At 47.0% G+C, this 18,991-nt stretch overlaps 1 protein-coding gene across 1 annotated transcript in view; it reads right to left on the bottom strand.

Annotated features, from left to right (window-relative positions):
* AACS (acetoacetyl-CoA synthetase) overlaps positions 1–10,664 on the bottom strand; it is a 71,020-nt gene extending 60,356 nt beyond the window's left edge. The window contains exons 1-6 of the mRNA XM_078773880.1: positions 10,433–10,664; positions 8,122–8,225; positions 6,447–6,567; positions 6,235–6,348; positions 5,639–5,736; positions 5,146–5,260 (exon numbers count right to left, since the gene is read on the bottom strand). Of these exons, the coding sequence (XP_078630006.1) occupies positions 5,146–5,260; positions 5,639–5,736; positions 6,235–6,348; positions 6,447–6,567; positions 8,122–8,225; positions 10,433–10,499 (619 nt within the window). The 5' untranslated portion in view covers positions 10,500–10,664. The remainder of the gene's footprint in view (positions 1–5,145; positions 5,261–5,638; positions 5,737–6,234; positions 6,349–6,446; positions 6,568–8,121; positions 8,226–10,432) is intronic.
* Between the last annotated feature and the right edge of the window lie 8,327 nt (positions 10,665–18,991).

Raw genomic sequence — 18,991 nt, 5'->3', positions numbered from 1 at the left:
AGGTGAGTAAATCAGTGAAGTCAGTGGTTATTGTGGAGTCAGTGGAGTCCATGTGGATATTGACATCACCGAGGAGGAGGATTGAGGGGGAGAGGGAACATAGCTGGGTCAGAAAGTAGGAGAAGTCAGACAGGAATGATGGGTGTGGTTTGGGAGGGCGGTAGACGACAGCCATGACTGACTGTGTGTGACCAGAGAGTTTAAAAGCCAGGTGTTCAAATGATGGAGCAGATGAGATGGAGATGAGGCTGGTCTTGATTGGCAAAAAGATTGGCAAAAAAATACGTGAGAAGATGGTTAATAATTTTTTTTTGGACAAAGAGGACACAAACCCATTTCTTTGTAACGCACAATCCTGGTTAATAACCATTTTCTGTAAAGTTTCAAACTGTACCATTAACAGCAGTAAATGTCGTTTCGTTTCCGGCAAGAAAGCCGACAAGGAAAGCAAAATCAGCTTCTGGGTTTAAATGTAACGATGACGAAATGAGGATGAGCTGATGAGGGGTTACACTGTACTGTTTTAAAAAATTACAGGAGCAGCTCGGGCTCCTCAAACGGACCCCAGGTCCCGAGGCAGCGACCCCCTGACCCTCACTCTCAACACCTCTGCCCCACGTTGTTCTCCCCCTCCTCTTGTATTTTAGTTTATATATGCAGTGATCTTCTTTCACTTATTTGTTTCTCTATTTTCACCAGTCCCTGGTGTTGGGCTAGCAGCTAGGGTGCCAGCTTAGGATCCAAGGATCCTGGGTTCGAATCCCGGTCGATCGCTGAATTAACGCCAGGGGGGTTGACTCAGCCTGTCATCCTTCCGAGGTCGGCAAATTGAGTACCAGTACACTGGTAATTCCCTGTTTATCGTAAAAAGGCGACAAACAGGGTTGGCGGCAGGAAGGGCATCCGGCCGTAAAACATTGCTTCAAAAAGTGGACCAAAAAACAACAACAACCACGGTCCCCGAAAAGGCCAACCCCCGCTGTGCGGGGAAAAATGGCCTCTAAACGGTGTTTTTTTATTTTTCTATTTTATTTTTTTATTGTTTTACATTTTCTTCCAGTATCAGTCCCCTTCACTTTTAACATCCGAACCCTGACCCTCCCTGTCAAAACAAGTCATTCTCACCCTACGTGCTCCCTGACCCCATTCTGATGCACACCCAATGACTCACTCCCACCCAATAAATAATCAACCCTCGCCCCCATCCCGTCGACGCTTCCGCTTCCGGTCCGCTCGAGCAAGGACGCTTGCTTCGATCTCTCCACAGCATCGAAGTCTTTTCCAAGGGTGTGGTGCTGACCGAGCCGCCGTGGTGCTGACCGGGCAAACGTGGTGTGGTGCTGACCGGGCTGAAGTGGTGCTGACCGGGCAAGCGTGGTGTGGTGCTGACCGGGCTGCCGTGGTGCTGACTGGGCAGACGAGGTGTGGTGCTGACCGGGCCGCCGTGGTGCTGACCGGGCAAACGTGGTGTGGTGCTGACCGGGCTGACGTGGTGTGGTGCTGACCGGGCTGACGTGGTGTTGACCGGGCAAACATGGTGTGGTGTTGCCCGGGCCGCCGTGGTGCTGACCGGGCAAACACGGCGTGGTGCTGACGGGACCCCCGCAGCCGTGATGCCCCCCCCCCCCCCCCCACGAATTTCCATGTTTTAAACGTTTCCCAGTGTGTACCCTGGATTTAGAATAGGTACACCGTATCCCTGCATGTCGTAAGAGACGACAAAGAGGGTTGGCGTCAGGAAGGGCATCCGGCCATTAAACAAAAAAACATTGCCTCAAAAAGAGAACCATGACAATTACAACTACATATGGGCAGGGTACAGCCCGAAGTGGAGATCGGTTTCTGAGGTTTGGGACATGGAATGTAGGGACAATGACAGGGAGATCAGGAGAAGTGGTGGAAGTATTGGTCAGAAGGAGAGTTGACATATGTTGTGTGCAAGAGACGAGATGGAAGGGAAGTGGTGTGAGAATGGTGAAGGGTAGGCAGGGACAGAAATACAGGTTTGTGTGGCAAGGGTGCCCAGAGGGCGTGAATGGTGTTGGTGTCCTGTTTTCTGAGGAGTTTGAAGACAGTGTGGTGAGTGTGACTAGAGTGAGTGATAGGTTGATGATGGTGAAAATGATGATTGGAAAGCTGTTGGTGAACGTCATTTCGGATATGCTCCGCAGGTTGGTCGGAGCGATGGAGAAGGACAAGTTCTGGTGTGCGATAGAGAAGCTGATGGAAAACGTGAAAGATGAGGAAGTTGTTGTGGTAGGAGGAGACCTAAATGGACATGTGGGAAGGAGTATGGATGGTTTTGAGGGAGTTCATGGGGGTTACGGATATGGTGTGAGAAATGGAGAAGGTGAAAGGATTTTGGAGTTTGCTGATGGAGCTGATTTGTTGATTTGTAATACTCAGTTCCAGAAAGAGGATAATAAGCTTGTTACATACACGTCAGGTGGGTCGACGACAACCGTTGACAACCTGATGGTGCGTAGGCGAGATAGGGGGCACCTCCGGGACACAAAGGTGATCCCGGGAGAGGAGGCTGTTTCACAGCACCACTTGGTTGTCTGCGACATAAGGGTGAAAGGTGTGAGGAGAGCTCGGCGGGTGAAGTACCAACCGAGAATGAAGGTGTGGAGGTTGAAAGAGGTGACAGTAAGGGAGGCATTCAAAGAGAGGCTGAGTAGGGTAGAGGATGATGTGGTTGAGCTTGAAAGTGGTTGGATGTCAATGAAAGCTTGTCTGTTGGGAGCCGTTGGTGAGGTATGTGGATGGACAAAAGGACCACCGAGGCACTCGGAAACATGGTGGTGGGATGATGAAGTTGGAAAGAGGATTGACGAGAAGAGGAAGAAGTTCAAGGAGTGGCAGAAGGCGAAGGGTATGGGAGCAGAAACAGCAGAGCATGAAAGTTATAAGGCAGCCAAGAAGGCTGCAAAGAAAGAGGTGGCAAAGGCGCAGGAGGCATGTAGGAAAATGTTCGGAGAACGCTTGGATTCGGAAGAGGGTCAGAGAGCAGTATTCAGGATTTCAAAGCAGATAGCGAAAGAGAGGTGTGATGTGATGGGGGTGAGTTGCTTGAAGGATGAAGTGGGACAAATCGTTGTGGACCCAGATGGAATTAAAGGAAGATGGAAAAGATATATGGAAATGCTGTTGAATACAGAGAATGAATGGGATGGCAACATAGAGAGTAACCCAGTTTTAGGACCGGCAGAGAAGATAACTGAGAAGGAAGTTGAGGAAGCGATAAAAGCAATGAAGAGTGGAAAAGCGGGAGGGCCGACGGGAGTTGTGGGAGATATGTTGAAGGCAGCAGGAAGTTGGGGTGTGAAGAGAATGACAGAGATCTGTAATCTGGTGGTGAAAGAAGGCCGCATTCCAGTGGTTGGGAACTGAGTACCCTCGTCCCTCTATACAAGGGGAAAGGTGACCCTCTGGAGTGTGGCTCGTACCGAGTGATAAAGTTATTGGAGCATGGAATGAAGGTATTGGAAAGGGTGTTGGAGAGGAGGATAAGGAAGAAAGTGAAGATCGACGAAATGCAGTTTGGATTTATGCCAGGAAGAGGAACGACAGGCGTGCTTTTTATTGTGAGGCAGTTGCAGGAGAAGTACATGGAGAAGAGGAAGAAGTTGTTTCTTGGGTTTGTTGATCTGGAGAAAGCATTCGATAGGGTTCCACGCAAAGTATTGACATGGGCAATGAGGAAGTTAGGAGTGGAGGAATGGTTGATCAGAGTAGTGATGGCAATGTACAAAAGAGCGCGCACAGCTGTAAGGACGAAGAACGGGAACAGTGGTGAGTTTGAGGTGAAGGTGGGAGTGCATCAGGGGTCGGTACGAAGTCCACTACTATTTGTAGCTCTGATGGAGGTGCTGGCTCAGAACGTAAAGGAGGGTTTACCGTGGGAGTTGTTGCATGCAGATGATCTGGTGTTGATTGCGGAAAGTATGGATGGACTGAAGGAAAAGATGAACAAGTGGAAGGAATGTATGGAGACAAAAGGTCTGAAGGTGAATATCGGAAAGACGAAGGTGATGGCAAGTGGTAAAGCATGTGGTGAGGTGGAAAGAACTGGGAAGTGGCCATGTGCTGTGTGCAGGAAGGGTGTCGGAGTGAACTCCATTCAATGTACAACGTGCGCTGAGTGGGTTCATCAAAAATGTAGTGGTCTGAGAGGGTCATTAACCCTTTGTGCACAGAGGTGTGCACAGAGGGAGCTGCACATGGAGGAAATGTTGAGTAGATCTTGGAGACGGCGTGAAGCTGGAAGGTGTGAAAACATTTTGCTACCTCGGAGACATGCTGAATGGAGAAGATGGATCAGACTCGGCAGCGGTTGCTAGAGTGAGATGTGCATGGAAGAAGTTTCGGGAGCTGAGTGGCATGCTGATGAGGAGGGGAGTGTCGTTGAAGCTGAAGGGAAAGGTGTACGCTGCATGTGTGAGAAGTGTTATGATTTATGGGAGCGAGACATGGGTAATGAACGTAGAGCAGCAACGAAGGTTGGAAAGGGTGGAAATGCGAATGGTTCGATGGATGTGTGGAGTATCGTTGAGAGAGAGGAAGACAAATGATGAATTACGAAAAATGATGGTAATCGAGCCTGTGATTGATGCTGTGAAGAGGAACAGGTTGAGATGGTTAAGTCATGTGTTCAGGAAGGATGAAAGTGACTGGTTGAGAAGAGTGATGGAAATGAATGTAGAAGAAAGTAGAGGATGGGGAAGACCGAGAAAGACTTGGCTAAAGATGGTGGAAGAAGAAATACGGGCAAGGGGGTTAACAAGGAGAGATGCAGAAAATCGGGCAAGATGGAGAAGATTGTCATGGGGACCGCAAGGCTAACCCCCGCTCTAGCAGGGAAAATGGCCTTAAAATGCATGTTGTTGTTGTTGTTGTTGTTGCCCCCATCCCGTCCCCCCCTCCTTTGCTCCATGAAGGCTTCATCAACACTCAGCGCTTCTTCAGAAACACAGCATTAAGCGATATCTGCCATATCAGCCACTTACAGAACAAATCCAGCAGATGCTGTCCTACAAGGCCTCCAAAGGAAATGCCTTCAAATGTTGACAAAGCATTTATCGTTCTATTTAGTCATAATTGTAAATCCTACGCAATAATCTTGTTTGAATACTTACGACGAACCTTTTGAAATGTGTTTCAACTTGTCCAGCTGTGGATAGCTCTTTCTGTTGTAAATAACACCATCAACTGATAGGAGGAGACGGGGAGAGAGTTGGGAAAAACGGGACAGCACAGCCTGTGAGGGTTGCAGGGAGGGAGTGGGAGAGATTCCTAAAGTTATCAAAGACAATGATATTAAAGGCAAAGTGTGCAAACAAGCGTTTTAATCAACAGAGACATATGGAGTAGGGGAATCATTTTTTTAGGAACGGTCTGGGAATGGAAAAAGATAAATAAATGTTGACAGGCAGAGAAGAAGGCAGGATCAAAGAGATATAAAGGAAGATGAGGTGTACAATCATGAAAAAGGAGTATATTTTCTAAGGATGACAATAGGGAAAAGGGAAAAACAGTTAATGGGACAGGTTGTTTTCATCATATTGCAATACAACAATACACAGGGAGGTTGCAAGCTTTGTGTGTGCGATAGAGCCTCTTGCGGTGAGGCAATCACCTCCACACCAAACTCAGGAGAGGCACACGTCCATATAGCTCCAACAGTCGCAGTTGCTAGCATGGCCACCACAGCGAGCACACAGTTTGGGAGGTAACCTGCAGAGTTAAATCATGGTCAGAGTTGAAAAGTCAACACAGATTTTCGCTATAATACAGATTCTTACACTTTCTCCACCTTATGCTGTTTCCCGCTAAGTTAGGGGTAAGTGAATCATAGACTGTGCGCTTGGCCCAAGTCTTTCACAATACGGCTGGCCGGGCCTTACATTTGTCTGACACTGGTTATGGCAGGAATTTAGAATTTGTTTGGGGGTGTCAACGATAACTCCACTACTCTTAAATTAAAGATACCAAAAGATCGTGAACACCCACCAACTAATCCTTATCGTCCACAGCCAACTTCACATCCATCCAAGGGACGGCATACTCATTGATAAAACACTCTGCCTGCCTGTGAAGCACCAATTCAACAGCTTAGAGTCGGGCCAACAATCAAACCCAAAACTAAACAGCTCAAAGGTAAGCAAGTGCACTATGTCTGCACCATGTTGGCTGACTATCCCAAGTCTGACACCGATGGGCACAAATTTTAACCTGCAACCACATCTCCAGGCTTTAGTCCCATTTCACGCATTGCAACAGCCATCTTGCCAACCCGTCTCTTCAGCTCGCCAAACGTCACAGTCTCCATCTTGTCTCTTTGTTCACCTGAAAAAGAAAAAGGTAGTGTAGGGGATGGGGACTGAGGACAAGCATGGAATACCCAGAGGAAGAGTTGTGAAGGTGAATCCGAGTGAGATTCGTACCTGTAGCATAAAGAGCGATTTGCTGGTTGTCCTGGCAACGCAACAGATTTTCAGCAAAATTGAGGCGAGAACCTTTGAACCATTCTGGAATATCTGCAATGCGTGCTTTCTCTGGCAACACCTGGGCAGTAAATGCAAGAAAAGGCAATTAGGTTAGAAAAAAGTTCTGAAGAAGAGAAGAAGAGAAGAGAGGAAGACAAATGATGAATTGCGAGATGATGGAAATAGAGCCTGTGATGGATGCTGTGAAGAGGAACAGGTTGAGATGGTTTGCTCATGTGTTGAGGAAGGATGAAAGTGACTGGTTGAGAAGAGTGATGGAAATGAATGGAGAAGGAAGTAGAGGACGGGGAAGACCGAGAAAGACTTGGCTAAAGATGGTGGAAGAAGAAATGCGGGCAAGGGGGTTAACAAGGGGAGATGCAGATTGCAGAAAATAGGGCAAAATGGAGAAGAATGTCATGGGGACCGCAAGGCTAACCCCCGCTCTAGCAGGGAAAATGGCCTTAAAATGCATGTTGTTGTTGGGCTCGGCCCCTTAGTTCCAGTGAAGGGAAATCTTAATGCTACAGCAAACAATGACATTCTAGAGTCTAGACGATCGTGTGCTTCCAACTTTGTGGCAACAGTTTGGGGAAGGCCCTTTCCTGTTTCAACATAACAATGCCCCCATGCACAAAGTGAGGTCCATACAGAAATGGTTTGTCGAGATCGGTGTGGAAGAACTTGACTGGCCTGCACAGAGCCCTGACCTCAACCCCATAGAACACCTTTGGGATGAATTGGAATGCTGACTGCGAGCCAAGCCTAATCGCCCAACATCAGTGCCTGACCTCACCAATGCTCTTGTGGCTGAATGGAAGCAAATCCCCGCAGCAATGTTCCAACATCTAGTGGAAAGCCTTCTCAGAAGAGTGGAGGCTGTTATAGCAGCAAAGGGGGGGGGACCAACTCCATATTAATGACCATGATTTTGGAATGAGATGTTCGATGTTCGGGTGTCCGCATACTTTTGGTCATGTCGTGTATATTTTAATTGTGATGAATAACATTTTGTAAAGAGCCCTAAAATAACATTTTGGAGATAAAATGAGTGGCATGGTTTAAAATATCCATTTCCACTCTTCAGATGTTCACAACTTTAGACGTAGATCAATTGAGGGTGCGGAATGCAGTGAGGGTAAAAAAACTTTTGTGAGAGCGATTACAGCTTGTCTTGATAGAAGATAAAGTTTACCCTAACGGATAAGGCCTCGTCACAAAGTCCAATCAATTCGGCCTTGTCACACTCCCAACCTATCTATCAAGTTTCGTCCGAATCCAGCCAAAACGTTTTGAAATATCCTGCTCAAAGATAGACAAACGAACAAACAAACAACAAAAAAACAGGGGTGAAAACATAACCTCCATCCACATTCGGTGTCAGAGGTAACAAATCTATGCAGTAGAAAACAAAAGTAAATTTCTCTACAATACAACAACACAACAACATGCATTTTAAGGCCATTTTCCCTGCAAGAGCGGGGGTTAGCCAATTTCTCTACAATAGAAGAACAAAATTCAAAAAGGCTGCATTTTAAAAACACTGTTTTAACTATTTGACAAAGCTGAAAAAGGTGATGGAAAGTAAAGAAAAAAATGAAGATGAGTGACATCCTATTCATAGGTGTAACACCTGTGTGTAAGGCTGGGAATAGACCAGCCCACTGAAATCCCAAAATTCTGCCCAGAATGCAGCAATGTTCTCCACACTCCAGCGATGGAGATCCTGGTAGGTTTCTGCACAAACACAATCTCATTCATGACACTTGCAAATTCAGATTGCTTTGTGAACATATGATATCAGTATGCTGCAACGATCAAGTGATCTTAGTGCTGACATGGTCTGAGCTATATTAATTACAATTTCACATGCTAAAGAAGCATTTACATGTACGTGTCATATTAAAGGACACATCAAGGGGCAATTGAAGATGTTAGGGTGTCAGGCGTACACCGTGGAGCATCAGGGGTACATCACGAGGCAATCAAAGGTAGCAGGGGTATACCATGGGGCAACTGAGGGCGTTGGGGGTACATCATGGGTATATCACAGGGCAACAAGGGCTATCAGGTGTACATCACGGGGATACCAAAGGTAGCGGGGGAACAGCATGGGACAAAAGGGGCTATCAGGGCCCAGGGGTATATTACGGGGAGCAACAGGAGCCATCACTCATCAGGGGTACAATACAGGGCAACAGGAGCTGTCAGGGGTACATCACGTGGCAACAGGAGCTACCATGACTACATCACTGGGCAACAGGAGCTACCAGGACTACATCACGGGGCAACCAAAGGGAGCGGGGGAACAGCATGGGACAAAAGGGCTATCAGAGCCCAGGTGTACATCATGGGGGCAACAGGAGCTATCACGGGGCAACAGGAACTATCAGGGGAACAACACGGTACAACGGGAGTTATCAGGGATACATCACGGGGCAACAGGAGCTATCAGGGGTACATCACGGGGCAACAAGAGCTATCAGGGGTACATCACGGGGCAACAGGAGATATCAGGGGTACATCACGGGGCAACAGGAGATATCAGGGGTACATCACGGGGAAACAGGAGCTATCAGGGGTACATCACGGGGCAACAGGAGCTATCGGGGGTACATCACGGGGCAACAGGAGCTATCGGGGGTACATCACGGGGAAACAGGAGCTACAAGGGATACAACACAGGGCAACAGGAGTTATCAGGGGTACATCACGGGGCAACATGAGCTATCGGGGGTACATCACGGGGCAACAGGAGCTATCAGGGGTACATCACGGGGCAACAGGAGATATCAGGGGTACATCACGGGGAAACAGGAGCTATCAGGGGTACATCACGGGGCAACAGGAGCTATCGGGGGTACATCACGGGGAAACAGGAGCTATAAGGGATACAACACAGGGCAACAGGAGTTATCAGGGGTACATCACGGGGCAACATGAGCTATCGGGGGTACATCACGGGGCAACAGGAGCTATCAGGGGTACATCACGGGGCAACAGGAGATATCAGGGGTACATCACGGGGAAACAGGAGATATCAGGGGTACATCACGGGGCAACAGGAGCTATCGGGGGTACATCACGGGGAAACAGGAGCTATAAGGGATACAACACAGGGCAACAGGAGTTATCAGGGATACATCACGGGGCAACAGGAGCTATCGGGGGTACATCACGGGGCAACAGGAGCTATCAGGGGTACATCACGGGGCAACAGGAGATATCAGGGGTACATCACGGGAAAACAGGAGCTATCAGGGGTACATCACGAGGCAACAGGAGCTATCAGGGGTACATCACGGGGAAAGAGGAGCTATAAGGGATACAACACAGGGCAACAGGAGTTATCAGGGGTACATCACGGGGCAACATGAGCTATCGGGGATACATCACAGAGCAAGCAAAGGTAGTAGGGGTACATCATGGGGCAAAAGGGCCATGCGATATCACCATCACATCAGGGCCCAGGGGTACATCACGGGGCAAAAGGAGCTACCAGGTGTACATCAGGAGGCAACCAAAAGTAGTGGGTGTACATCACAGGGCTACCGAAGTTATTGGAGTATATCATAACGCAACTGTGGGCATTGGGGACACATCAAGAGGCAAACGAGGGTATTGGGAGTAGATCAAAGGACACATTCTGAGGACTTGCAAAACTCGCTGCATGCCCAATGAGAGCCTCGCACTGTAACAATGAAAACATATCATTTACACCCTTATTACACCATCGGACGTTCATTTAGCGTTTAACTTTCAAATATTTTGCAACAAAATGAAAGTGAAGAATATCGACTTTTGTCAACTTTTACAAGTCAATTATTTACTTCAAAAAGGACAAATAATTTTGACTCAAAAAACGTTGGAGATTTGATTTTATTCCTCAAAAGAATATTCTTCGACTGCGCTAGGTTTAGGTAGCATGATCATTGACAACGCACTTAGCTCCAAGCAGAAGCGTTTGTTGACTCGGCATCGAAAGGAGTCGAGGTGAGAAGAACGTGGCATGGTGAGAACAGACCACTCTGTGGACAAGGACACGCAAAGACTGTCATACACGCACTACGCGCCAATGGACACACACAGAAACACAGCAAACGCTTGCTATGCCACCCAGCCCAACCCTTGGCATGAAGCACTTGGGCACGGCGCCACTTCCGCACTGCTGGGACTACTTTCCGCTCCTCATTGATAGATAGTGTATGTAGATTATGCACATTTGGGCGGTGTATAGGATGAAAACACTCGGCTCCATAAATCTGTATTTGCACATTTGAAAAGTAGAAAATATATATATTTTTTAAACCATTAATTTGTACACAAGAGAAAATTTGAAAAAAAACGTACGACCATTATCGAAGGGAAGTGTTGAATCCTGACAAAATGTGTTTATCATTCGCAAGATTTCAAGTAAACACAACATGAGGATAGAACCGACCAGTAGTATCAGTGTATACACCTCCCTGACGACTCTGATACATGACAGGAAGGAAAGGTTAACTCTGCGAATCTGGTTTGGTGCTGAAACTCACAGTCGACATTTAAAAGAGAATTTCGTTTTTTAATGTTTTAGTCAGAAAACTCCGAACCCTTTGGTCTGTATTGTATATTAAGTCATAAGACTTTTTCACAATTTATGACAAACAGTTTTATATCACCACTGATCTCTATTGAAGGTTCAATGCGGAATCGCGCATCTATTTTAACACCACCGGAAGTATACTGGCGGCCATATTGGTTCCCCCAATACACGCACTAAACGTGTGAACGCAAGTGGAAAGTTGTCGCTGGTGTTCTGTTTCATCTCATTGGTTTTACAAAATTCTGATTTAAACCGATTGAATTGCTAAAAAATATTGTAGTTTAAAGCAAAACGCCGTCGTGTTCCCCTTACGGGTGAACAAATCGTGATGAACGCGGATGAAGAGACACATGAGTAACTTTCCGTCGGCAAGCCTGCAAACACTCTGTGTGTGTGTGTGTGTGTGTGTGTGTGTGTGTGTGTTACTGTTTGTGTGTGTGTGTTACTGTTTGTGTGTGTGTGTGTGTGTGTGTGTGTTACTGTTTGTGTGTGTGTGTGTGTGTGTGTGTGTGTGTGTGTGTGTGTGTGTGTGTGTGTGTGTGTGTGTGTGTGTGTGTGTGTTACTGTGTGTGTGTGTGTGTGTTAGTTTGTTTGTGTGTGTGTTACTGTTTGTTTGTGTGTGTGTTAGTGTTTGTGTGTGTTAGTGTGTGTGAGTGTGTGTGTGTGTGTTATTGTTAGTGTGTTGTGTGTTACTGTTAGTGTGTTGTGTGTGTGTGTGTGTGTGTGTGTGTGTGTGTGTGTGTGTGTGTGTGTTACTGTTTGTGTGTGTGTTACTGTTAGTGTGTGTGTGTGTTACTGTTAGTGTGTGTGTTACTGTTGGTGTGTGTGTGTGTGTTTCTGTTAGTGTGTTGTGTTTTACTGTTAGTGTGTTGTGTGTTAGTGTGTATGTTACTGTTGGTGTGTGTGTGTTTCTGTTGGTGTGTGTGTGTGTGTTACTGTTAGTGTGTTGTGTGTTACTGTTGGTGTGTGTGTGTTACTGTTAGTGTGTTGTGTTTTACTGTAAGTGTTGTGTGTGTGTGTGTTACTGTTAGTGTGGTGTGTGTTACTGTTGGTGTGTGTGTGTTTCTGTTAGTGTGGTGTGTGTTACTGTTGGTGTGTGTGTGTGTTACTGTGTGTGTGTGTGTTACTGTGTGTGTGTGTGTGTGTGTGTGTTACTGTGTGTGTGTGTTACTGTGTGTGTGTGTGTGTGTGTGTGTGTGTGTGTGTGTGTGTGTGTGTGTGTGTGTTATTGTTAGTGTGTTGTGTTTTACTGTTAGTGTGGTGTGTGTGTGTGTGTGTGTGTGTGTGTGTGTGTGTTACTGTTAGTGTGTGTGTTACTGTTGCTGTGAGTGTGTGTGTTACTGTTAGTGTGTTGTGTTTTAATGTTAGAATGTGTGTGCTGTGTGTTACTGTTTGTGTGTGTGTGTGTGTGTGTGTGTGTGTTTGTGTGTTCCTGAAAATTGAACGAAGAACTGAAGGGACAGAAGACAAATGTCTTACACGAATGGTCTATTAAATTGGAGAAGCACAGCCTGGTACTTCGTAAGCAGTTTGTTACTGTAACTTGATGTTCTTGTTAACAAGTGAAGGTCTGCTGACTATAATCGTTATTTTTATTACGTCAAGGCATCAATATGTGTGCCGTCCCTCGGATGGACATTACACGAGGCCTCCCGTCTGACAGTTTTAATTGGTGGACGTTAAATATCCCATGGGTCCTTCGCGAAAAGTAGGCGAGCCATCGCCGGCATCCTGAAGAAGGTACAAATTCCTGCTCTAACCTGCAGTGTGCATTTTTATCGGTGGTCGAGCTGCACCCGCGGCAAATAATGCTGCCAGGAACCATGTGTTGCATACGAAAGAATAAGAAGTAAATGAACCTGTGATAAAGAGCCAAATACCCACTTCAGAACTGGTCCTTCGATTTAGAGCTCCGGTTGCCATGCCAACGTACCAGCTCCTACTATCGAACACAAACGACCCTTTTTGGGCCACGTGGGACCAAGTGAGATATACGTCCTCATCGTGCTCTTTGTAATGCATGCATTTTTTCTAAAGTTCAGTTTAAAACTGTAAGTTGTTTTAATGGAATGCACAAAGTGTTGTAGCGAGTCCTGGGACTTATGGCTCACCCTGTGCAGGATGGCAGGTGTGTGTTCCATCAGCAAACAGCTTGTGGAGTGCTTGCCCAAGTGCTTATAAGCACTCAATCAAAGCGGTGGATAAGGAACGGCTGGCTTGGCAAGCGATAGCAAGCTGCTTGGTAATGGAACAAACCGCAGATGGAGGTATTTATTGTACATTGTATACCATATGATGTAGTTCACAATTATAAATTGTCAAGTTCACTCACAGTGGTGTACAGTATGCACTCATCCGAATTCCCCCCCCCCCCCCCCCCCCCCTTCGTGTTACCGTACGTAATAAATGTACAGCCACCGATTTATATTTTGATCTGTCCAAGTTTTTTTGCCTTGTTGTCCCTGTGGCCTGTCTACCACATTTCGATTGATTTTGTAACTCTTCAAACGCTACACTTTGCATGTTCGTCACTACATTTGATACATTCCCAGACTAATCAATGCTGACGTCCTTATTTCACTGACACTGACTTTGCCATGCCAAGTTATTGCGACACGTGGCTTTTTTAATCAGAACTGCACTTAACATGCACCCCGACACTTCAAAAACGCCCGCTGTCCCCGCCCCCTTTTTCAGCCAATCAGCGCTCAGAGTTTACATGGCGTGCCGGCTGGCGCGTGTCGCGTGTCAGACGCCTCATGCCCGCCCCTTCCCCACGCGGCGTGCTCGCCCGCACACGAAAAGTAGTTCTTGTTTACTCCTGCTCGATTTATACGTTTACCTTTTTCACCCAATTCTTCTTCCCTGCACTTTAATCTCAACAGTTAGGGGCCAGCCGCCAGCCCCTCGGATACACCCTATCCATTCCCCTCCATCCTCTGCATCTTTGTCTCTCAAACCCATGTTCTTCAAATCTCTTTCCGCTATATCTCCAACCACCTTAATCTCTGTTGTCCTCTTGAACTTTTCACTCGGATTGGTTTGGTTCATTCCATGCTTTCTTGATTGGTTCGTCATCCTTTTTCCTCATCACGTGTCCAAACCACCACAACCTAGTCTGATCCTTTCTGCGATACATCTCGAGCTCACTTACATATCTCCTCATTCCTCAACCGTTCTTCCTTAGTCCATTTTAATTTTTTAAATGTATTTTTATTACTTGTAACATCTCAAGGGTGGGGAAGGGGGGGTTATCGAAGGTAGATCTTCAACAAATATTTTAAAGTTATATGAAGGAGTTTCTGATTGGGTGGATGAGGGAATGGCAGTGGACATGGTATATCTGTTTTTTCGTGTTTTTTTTTGTATACAAGATCGAGGCTCGTGTAAGAGCTAACATTAATCACACAAAAAAAAACGAACACAAAACATACAATAAAGGGAGCGGGACAATATGGAGAGAGAGAGAGAGGGAAGCACACAACTACAACAGCAGCGAAGAGGGACAACGGGAGATCTGCAGGAGGGAGAGGGCTTGGGGGAGGAGGCGTGGGAAGAGGGAAGGAGATGTATAAAACACATGGACACTGCCAGGACTTCCAGGAAAGAAGTCGGTATTTCAAAAATAAAAGTGGTTCTGGGGTGAATTAACAGGGGCAGAAAAGATCAAGATTTTGGATGGGGGAAGATGAGGGATGGTGGTGAACAGCTGTTTAAAGACCTGGAGGGAGGAGTGCGATTGAGAGAGTGAGGGAGTTTGTTCCAGAGGCGGCAGAAAAGAGGAATATATATATATATATATATATATATATATATATATATATATATATATATATATATATATATATATATATATATATATATATATATATTTTTTGTATACTGAATCGAGGCTCGTGAAAGAGCTAACATTTACTTCACAAACAAATCAACCAGACAAACAAAATACCCAAAAAGAGGGAGCGGAAGACAAGATGGGGAGAGAAGGGGAAGCACACAAACACAACATCCGAGAGCAGGGCGATGTGTGGAAGGGAGAGGGCCCGGGGGGAGGAGGAGGGAGAAGTATAAAACACAAGGACACAAACGACTTCCTGGACAGAAGTTGGTATTTCAAAAAAGTGGAATTGGGGTGAAATTAGCGGGGGTAGAAAAGATCAAGGTTTTGGTTGGGGGAAGATAAGAGATGGTGGTGAACAGCTGTTTTAAAGACTTGGAGGGTGGAGTGGGATTGAAGAGAGTGAGGGAGTTTGTTCCAGAGGCGGGAGAAAAGAGGAATGAAGGAGTGAAGGTGAGCAGAGAGTCTTGATTTTGGCAGTTTAACCATAAGAGGGTTGCAGGCAGATCTTGTGCGACCTGTCGGAATATTTGCGGGACAGAGCCCAGAGAGAGCTGGGGAGGCAAGGCCAGAGAGGAGTCGGTAGAAGACGGAAAGACCACCAACCTGCCTGCGGTGAGTGACTGAGAGGCCCTTGGAGTTAGCTTCATCGCGGGAGATTCCAATGATTCTGAATGCTTTGGTTTCAACAGCGTGAAGGCGAGCTAGGTGTGAGGCAGGAGCACCAGCCCAGAGGGGAGAGCAGTATTCCATTGAGCTGCGGATGAAAGCCTTGTATGTGGTGAGGAGCTCAGGTGTGCCAAGGAAGGACTTCGCACGATGGAGGATGCCCAGTCGGCGACTGGCTTTGGAGGCCAGATTTGAAATGTGGTTTTCCCAGGAAAGATCATGGCAGATAGTGAGACCCAAAAGCTTGAGTGACAGAACTTCTTGGAGAGGATTATTCAGAAAGTGGATGGGAGGGTTGTCCAGTCAGTCTTTTCGGAGAGACATCGTAAGAGTGTGAGATTTGTCAGGATTGAAAGACATGTTCCACTTGTTTGCCCAGTCTGTGATTTTGTCCAGGTCTGCAGAGAGTGAGGAGGCTGCAGACTGCCGATCTGAGGGATGAAGAATGGAGCGACAGAGAGTAGAGTCGTCAGCAAAGAGATAGAGAGGATTTTCAAGAGAGTCAGAGAGATCATTGATGAAGACCAGAAAAAGCACAGGGCCCAGAACACTGCCTTGGGGAACTCCAGCCTGAACAGGTAGAGGAGATGAGAGAAACCCATTCAGGGCCACATGTTGACTACGACTAGAGAGGAAGTCCGCCAGCCATGCGTCTCTTTGCTGATGCTGATCATGGCAGATCGAAGGCACGTGATATGTCAAGGGAGACTGCTCTAATTTCCTGTTTGGCATTGAGGACCTCCATGCATTGTTGAGAAAGCAGAAGCAGCATGTCCAGAGTGGAGTGTCCAGGTCTGAAACCAAATTGATAATCAGAGATCAAGCCATTGGAGAAGAGGAAAGATTTCATGTCTGAAGCAATGATGGATTCCATGACTTTGCTGATAATTGGGAGAAGGCTGATTGGTCTGTAGTTGCTGGGATCTGTTTTTGCACCTTTTTTGTGCAAAGCCGTGATGTTGGCAGATTTCCAAGCAGATGGAAGATGACCTTGAGCAAAAGAGAGGGTGAAGCAAACAGAGAGAGGGAGTGAAAGAGCGGAAGTACATGATTTTAGGACCCGTGGGCTGATGCCGTCAGGTCCAGTTGCAGAATCAGAGTCGAGTGTTGACAGAAACTTTTCCACCTTGTCAGGAGGAAAGGACACAGAGTCCAGGAGCAGCTGGGTACGACTGGGTACGGTGGGTACAGAGAGGGATGGGTTTTTGGGACACAAGATTTAGAGGCAGACACAGAGTTGAGGCATTCAGCTTTTTCACGTGCGAAACATGAAAATCAAAGAGTGAAGGTCAGCAGAGAGTCTTCATTTTGGAAATTTCACCAGAAGAGGGTTGCTGGCAGTTCTTGTGCGACCTGCAGGAATATTTGGGGGACAGAGCTGGGGGAGCTCGGCCGGATAGGAGTCTGTAGAAGACAGAAAGACCACCTACCTGCCTGCGTTGAGTGAGTGAAAGGCCCTCACAATCAGCTTCATCATGGGAGATTCGAATTATTCTGTAAGCTTTGGTTTCAACAGCGTGAAGACGAGCTAGGTGTGAGGCAGGAGCACCAACCCAGAGGGGGGAACAGTATTCCATTGAGCTGCGGCTGAAAGTCTTGTATGTGGTGAGCTCATGTGTGCCAAGGAAGGACTTCACAGGACAGAGGATGCCCAGTTGGCGACTGGCTTTGGAGGCCAGCTTGGAAATGTGGTTTTCCCAGGAAGGATCATGGCAGATAGTGAGACCCAAAAGCTTGAGTGACAGACCTTCTTGGAGAGGATTGTTGAGAAAGTAGATGGGAGGGTTGTCCAGTCGGTCTTTTCGGAGAGACATAGTAAGAGTGTGAGATTTGTCAGGATTGAAAGACATGCTCCACTTGTTTGACCAGTTTGTGATTTTGTCCAGGTCTGCAGAGAGTGAGGAGGCTGCTGACTGCCGATCTGAGGGACGAGGAATGGAGCGGCAGAGAGTGGAGTCATCAGCAAAGAGATAGAGAGGATTTTCCAGAGAGTCGGAGAGATCATTGATGAAGACCAGAAAAAGCACAGGGCCCAGAACACTGCTTTGGGGAACTCCAGCTTGAACAGGAAGGGGAGATGAGAGAAATCCATTCAGGGCCACACGTTGACTACAACCAGAGAGAAAGTTCGCAAGCCATGCATGGAGATTTCCATGGATAACATAAGAGGAGAGTTTGGTGAGCAGAGTGGGGTGCCAGATCGTATCGAAGGCATGTGATATGTCAAAGCAGACAGCTCTTATTTCCTGTTTGGCATTGAGGACCCCCATCCATTGTTGAGACAGCAGAATCAGCATGTCCAGAGGAGAGTGACCTGGTCTGAAACCAAATTGATGATCAGAGATCAAGCCATTGTAGAAGAGGAAGGATTTGATATCCGAAGCAATGATGGATTCCATGACTTTGCTGATAATTGGGAGCAGGCTGATTGGTCTGTAGTTGCAAGGACCTGTTTTTGCACCTTTTTGTGTAAAGCGGTAATGTTGACTGATGCGCCTAACCAACACATTCGCCAAACCAACACATGCACTAAACCAACACATGAGCCAAACCAACACATCCGCCAAACCAACACCTCCGCCAAACCAACACCTCCGCCAAACCAACACCTCCGCCAAACCAACACATGTGCCAAACCAACACATGTGCCAAACCAACACATTTGCCAAACCAACACATGCACCAAACCAACACATCTGCCAAAACAACACATCCGCCAAACCAACAAATCCATCAAACCAACACATCTGCCAAACCAACGCATCCGCCAAAACAACGCATCCGCCAAACCAACACATCCGCCAAACCAACACATCCGCCAAACCAACACATCCGCCAAACCAACACATGCACCAAACAAACACGTCCGCCAAATCAACACGTCCGCCAAACCAACATATCCGCCAAACCAACACGTACGCCAAATTAACACCTCAGCCAGACCAACACATCCGCCAAACCATGTTGACCATCCGCAGCTCAATGGAATACTGTTCTCCCCTATGGGCCGGTGCTCCTGCCTCACACCTAGCTCGGCTTCACGCTGTTGAAAGCAAAGCTTTCAGAATTATTGGAATCTCCCGCGATGAAGCTATCTCTGAGGGCCTTTCACTCACTCACCGCAGGCAGGTAGGTGGTCTTTCTGTCTTCTACCGACTCCTCTCCGGCCTTGCACCCCCAGCTCTCTCTGTGCTCTGTCCCCCAAATATTCCTACAGGTCGCACAAGATCTGCCAGCAACCCTCTGATGGTTAAACTGCCGAAATCTCGGCTCTCTGCTCACCTTCACTCTTTCATTCCTCTTTTCTCCCGCCTCTGGAACAAACTCCCTCACTCCCTTCAATCCCACTCCTCCCTCCAGGTCTTTAAAACAGCTGTTCACCACCATCTCTTATCTTCCCCCATCCAAAAC

This window comes from Myxine glutinosa, chromosome 3 (assembly GCF_964187855.1).
Source record: "Myxine glutinosa chromosome 3, kmMyxGlut1.1, whole genome shotgun sequence".
In the NCBI taxonomy this organism is placed as follows: domain Eukaryota; kingdom Metazoa; phylum Chordata; class Myxini; order Myxiniformes; family Myxinidae; genus Myxine; species Myxine glutinosa.
The sequence above is the reverse complement of the archived record's forward strand: the minus strand, read 5'-3'. Positions and strand labels throughout refer to the sequence as shown.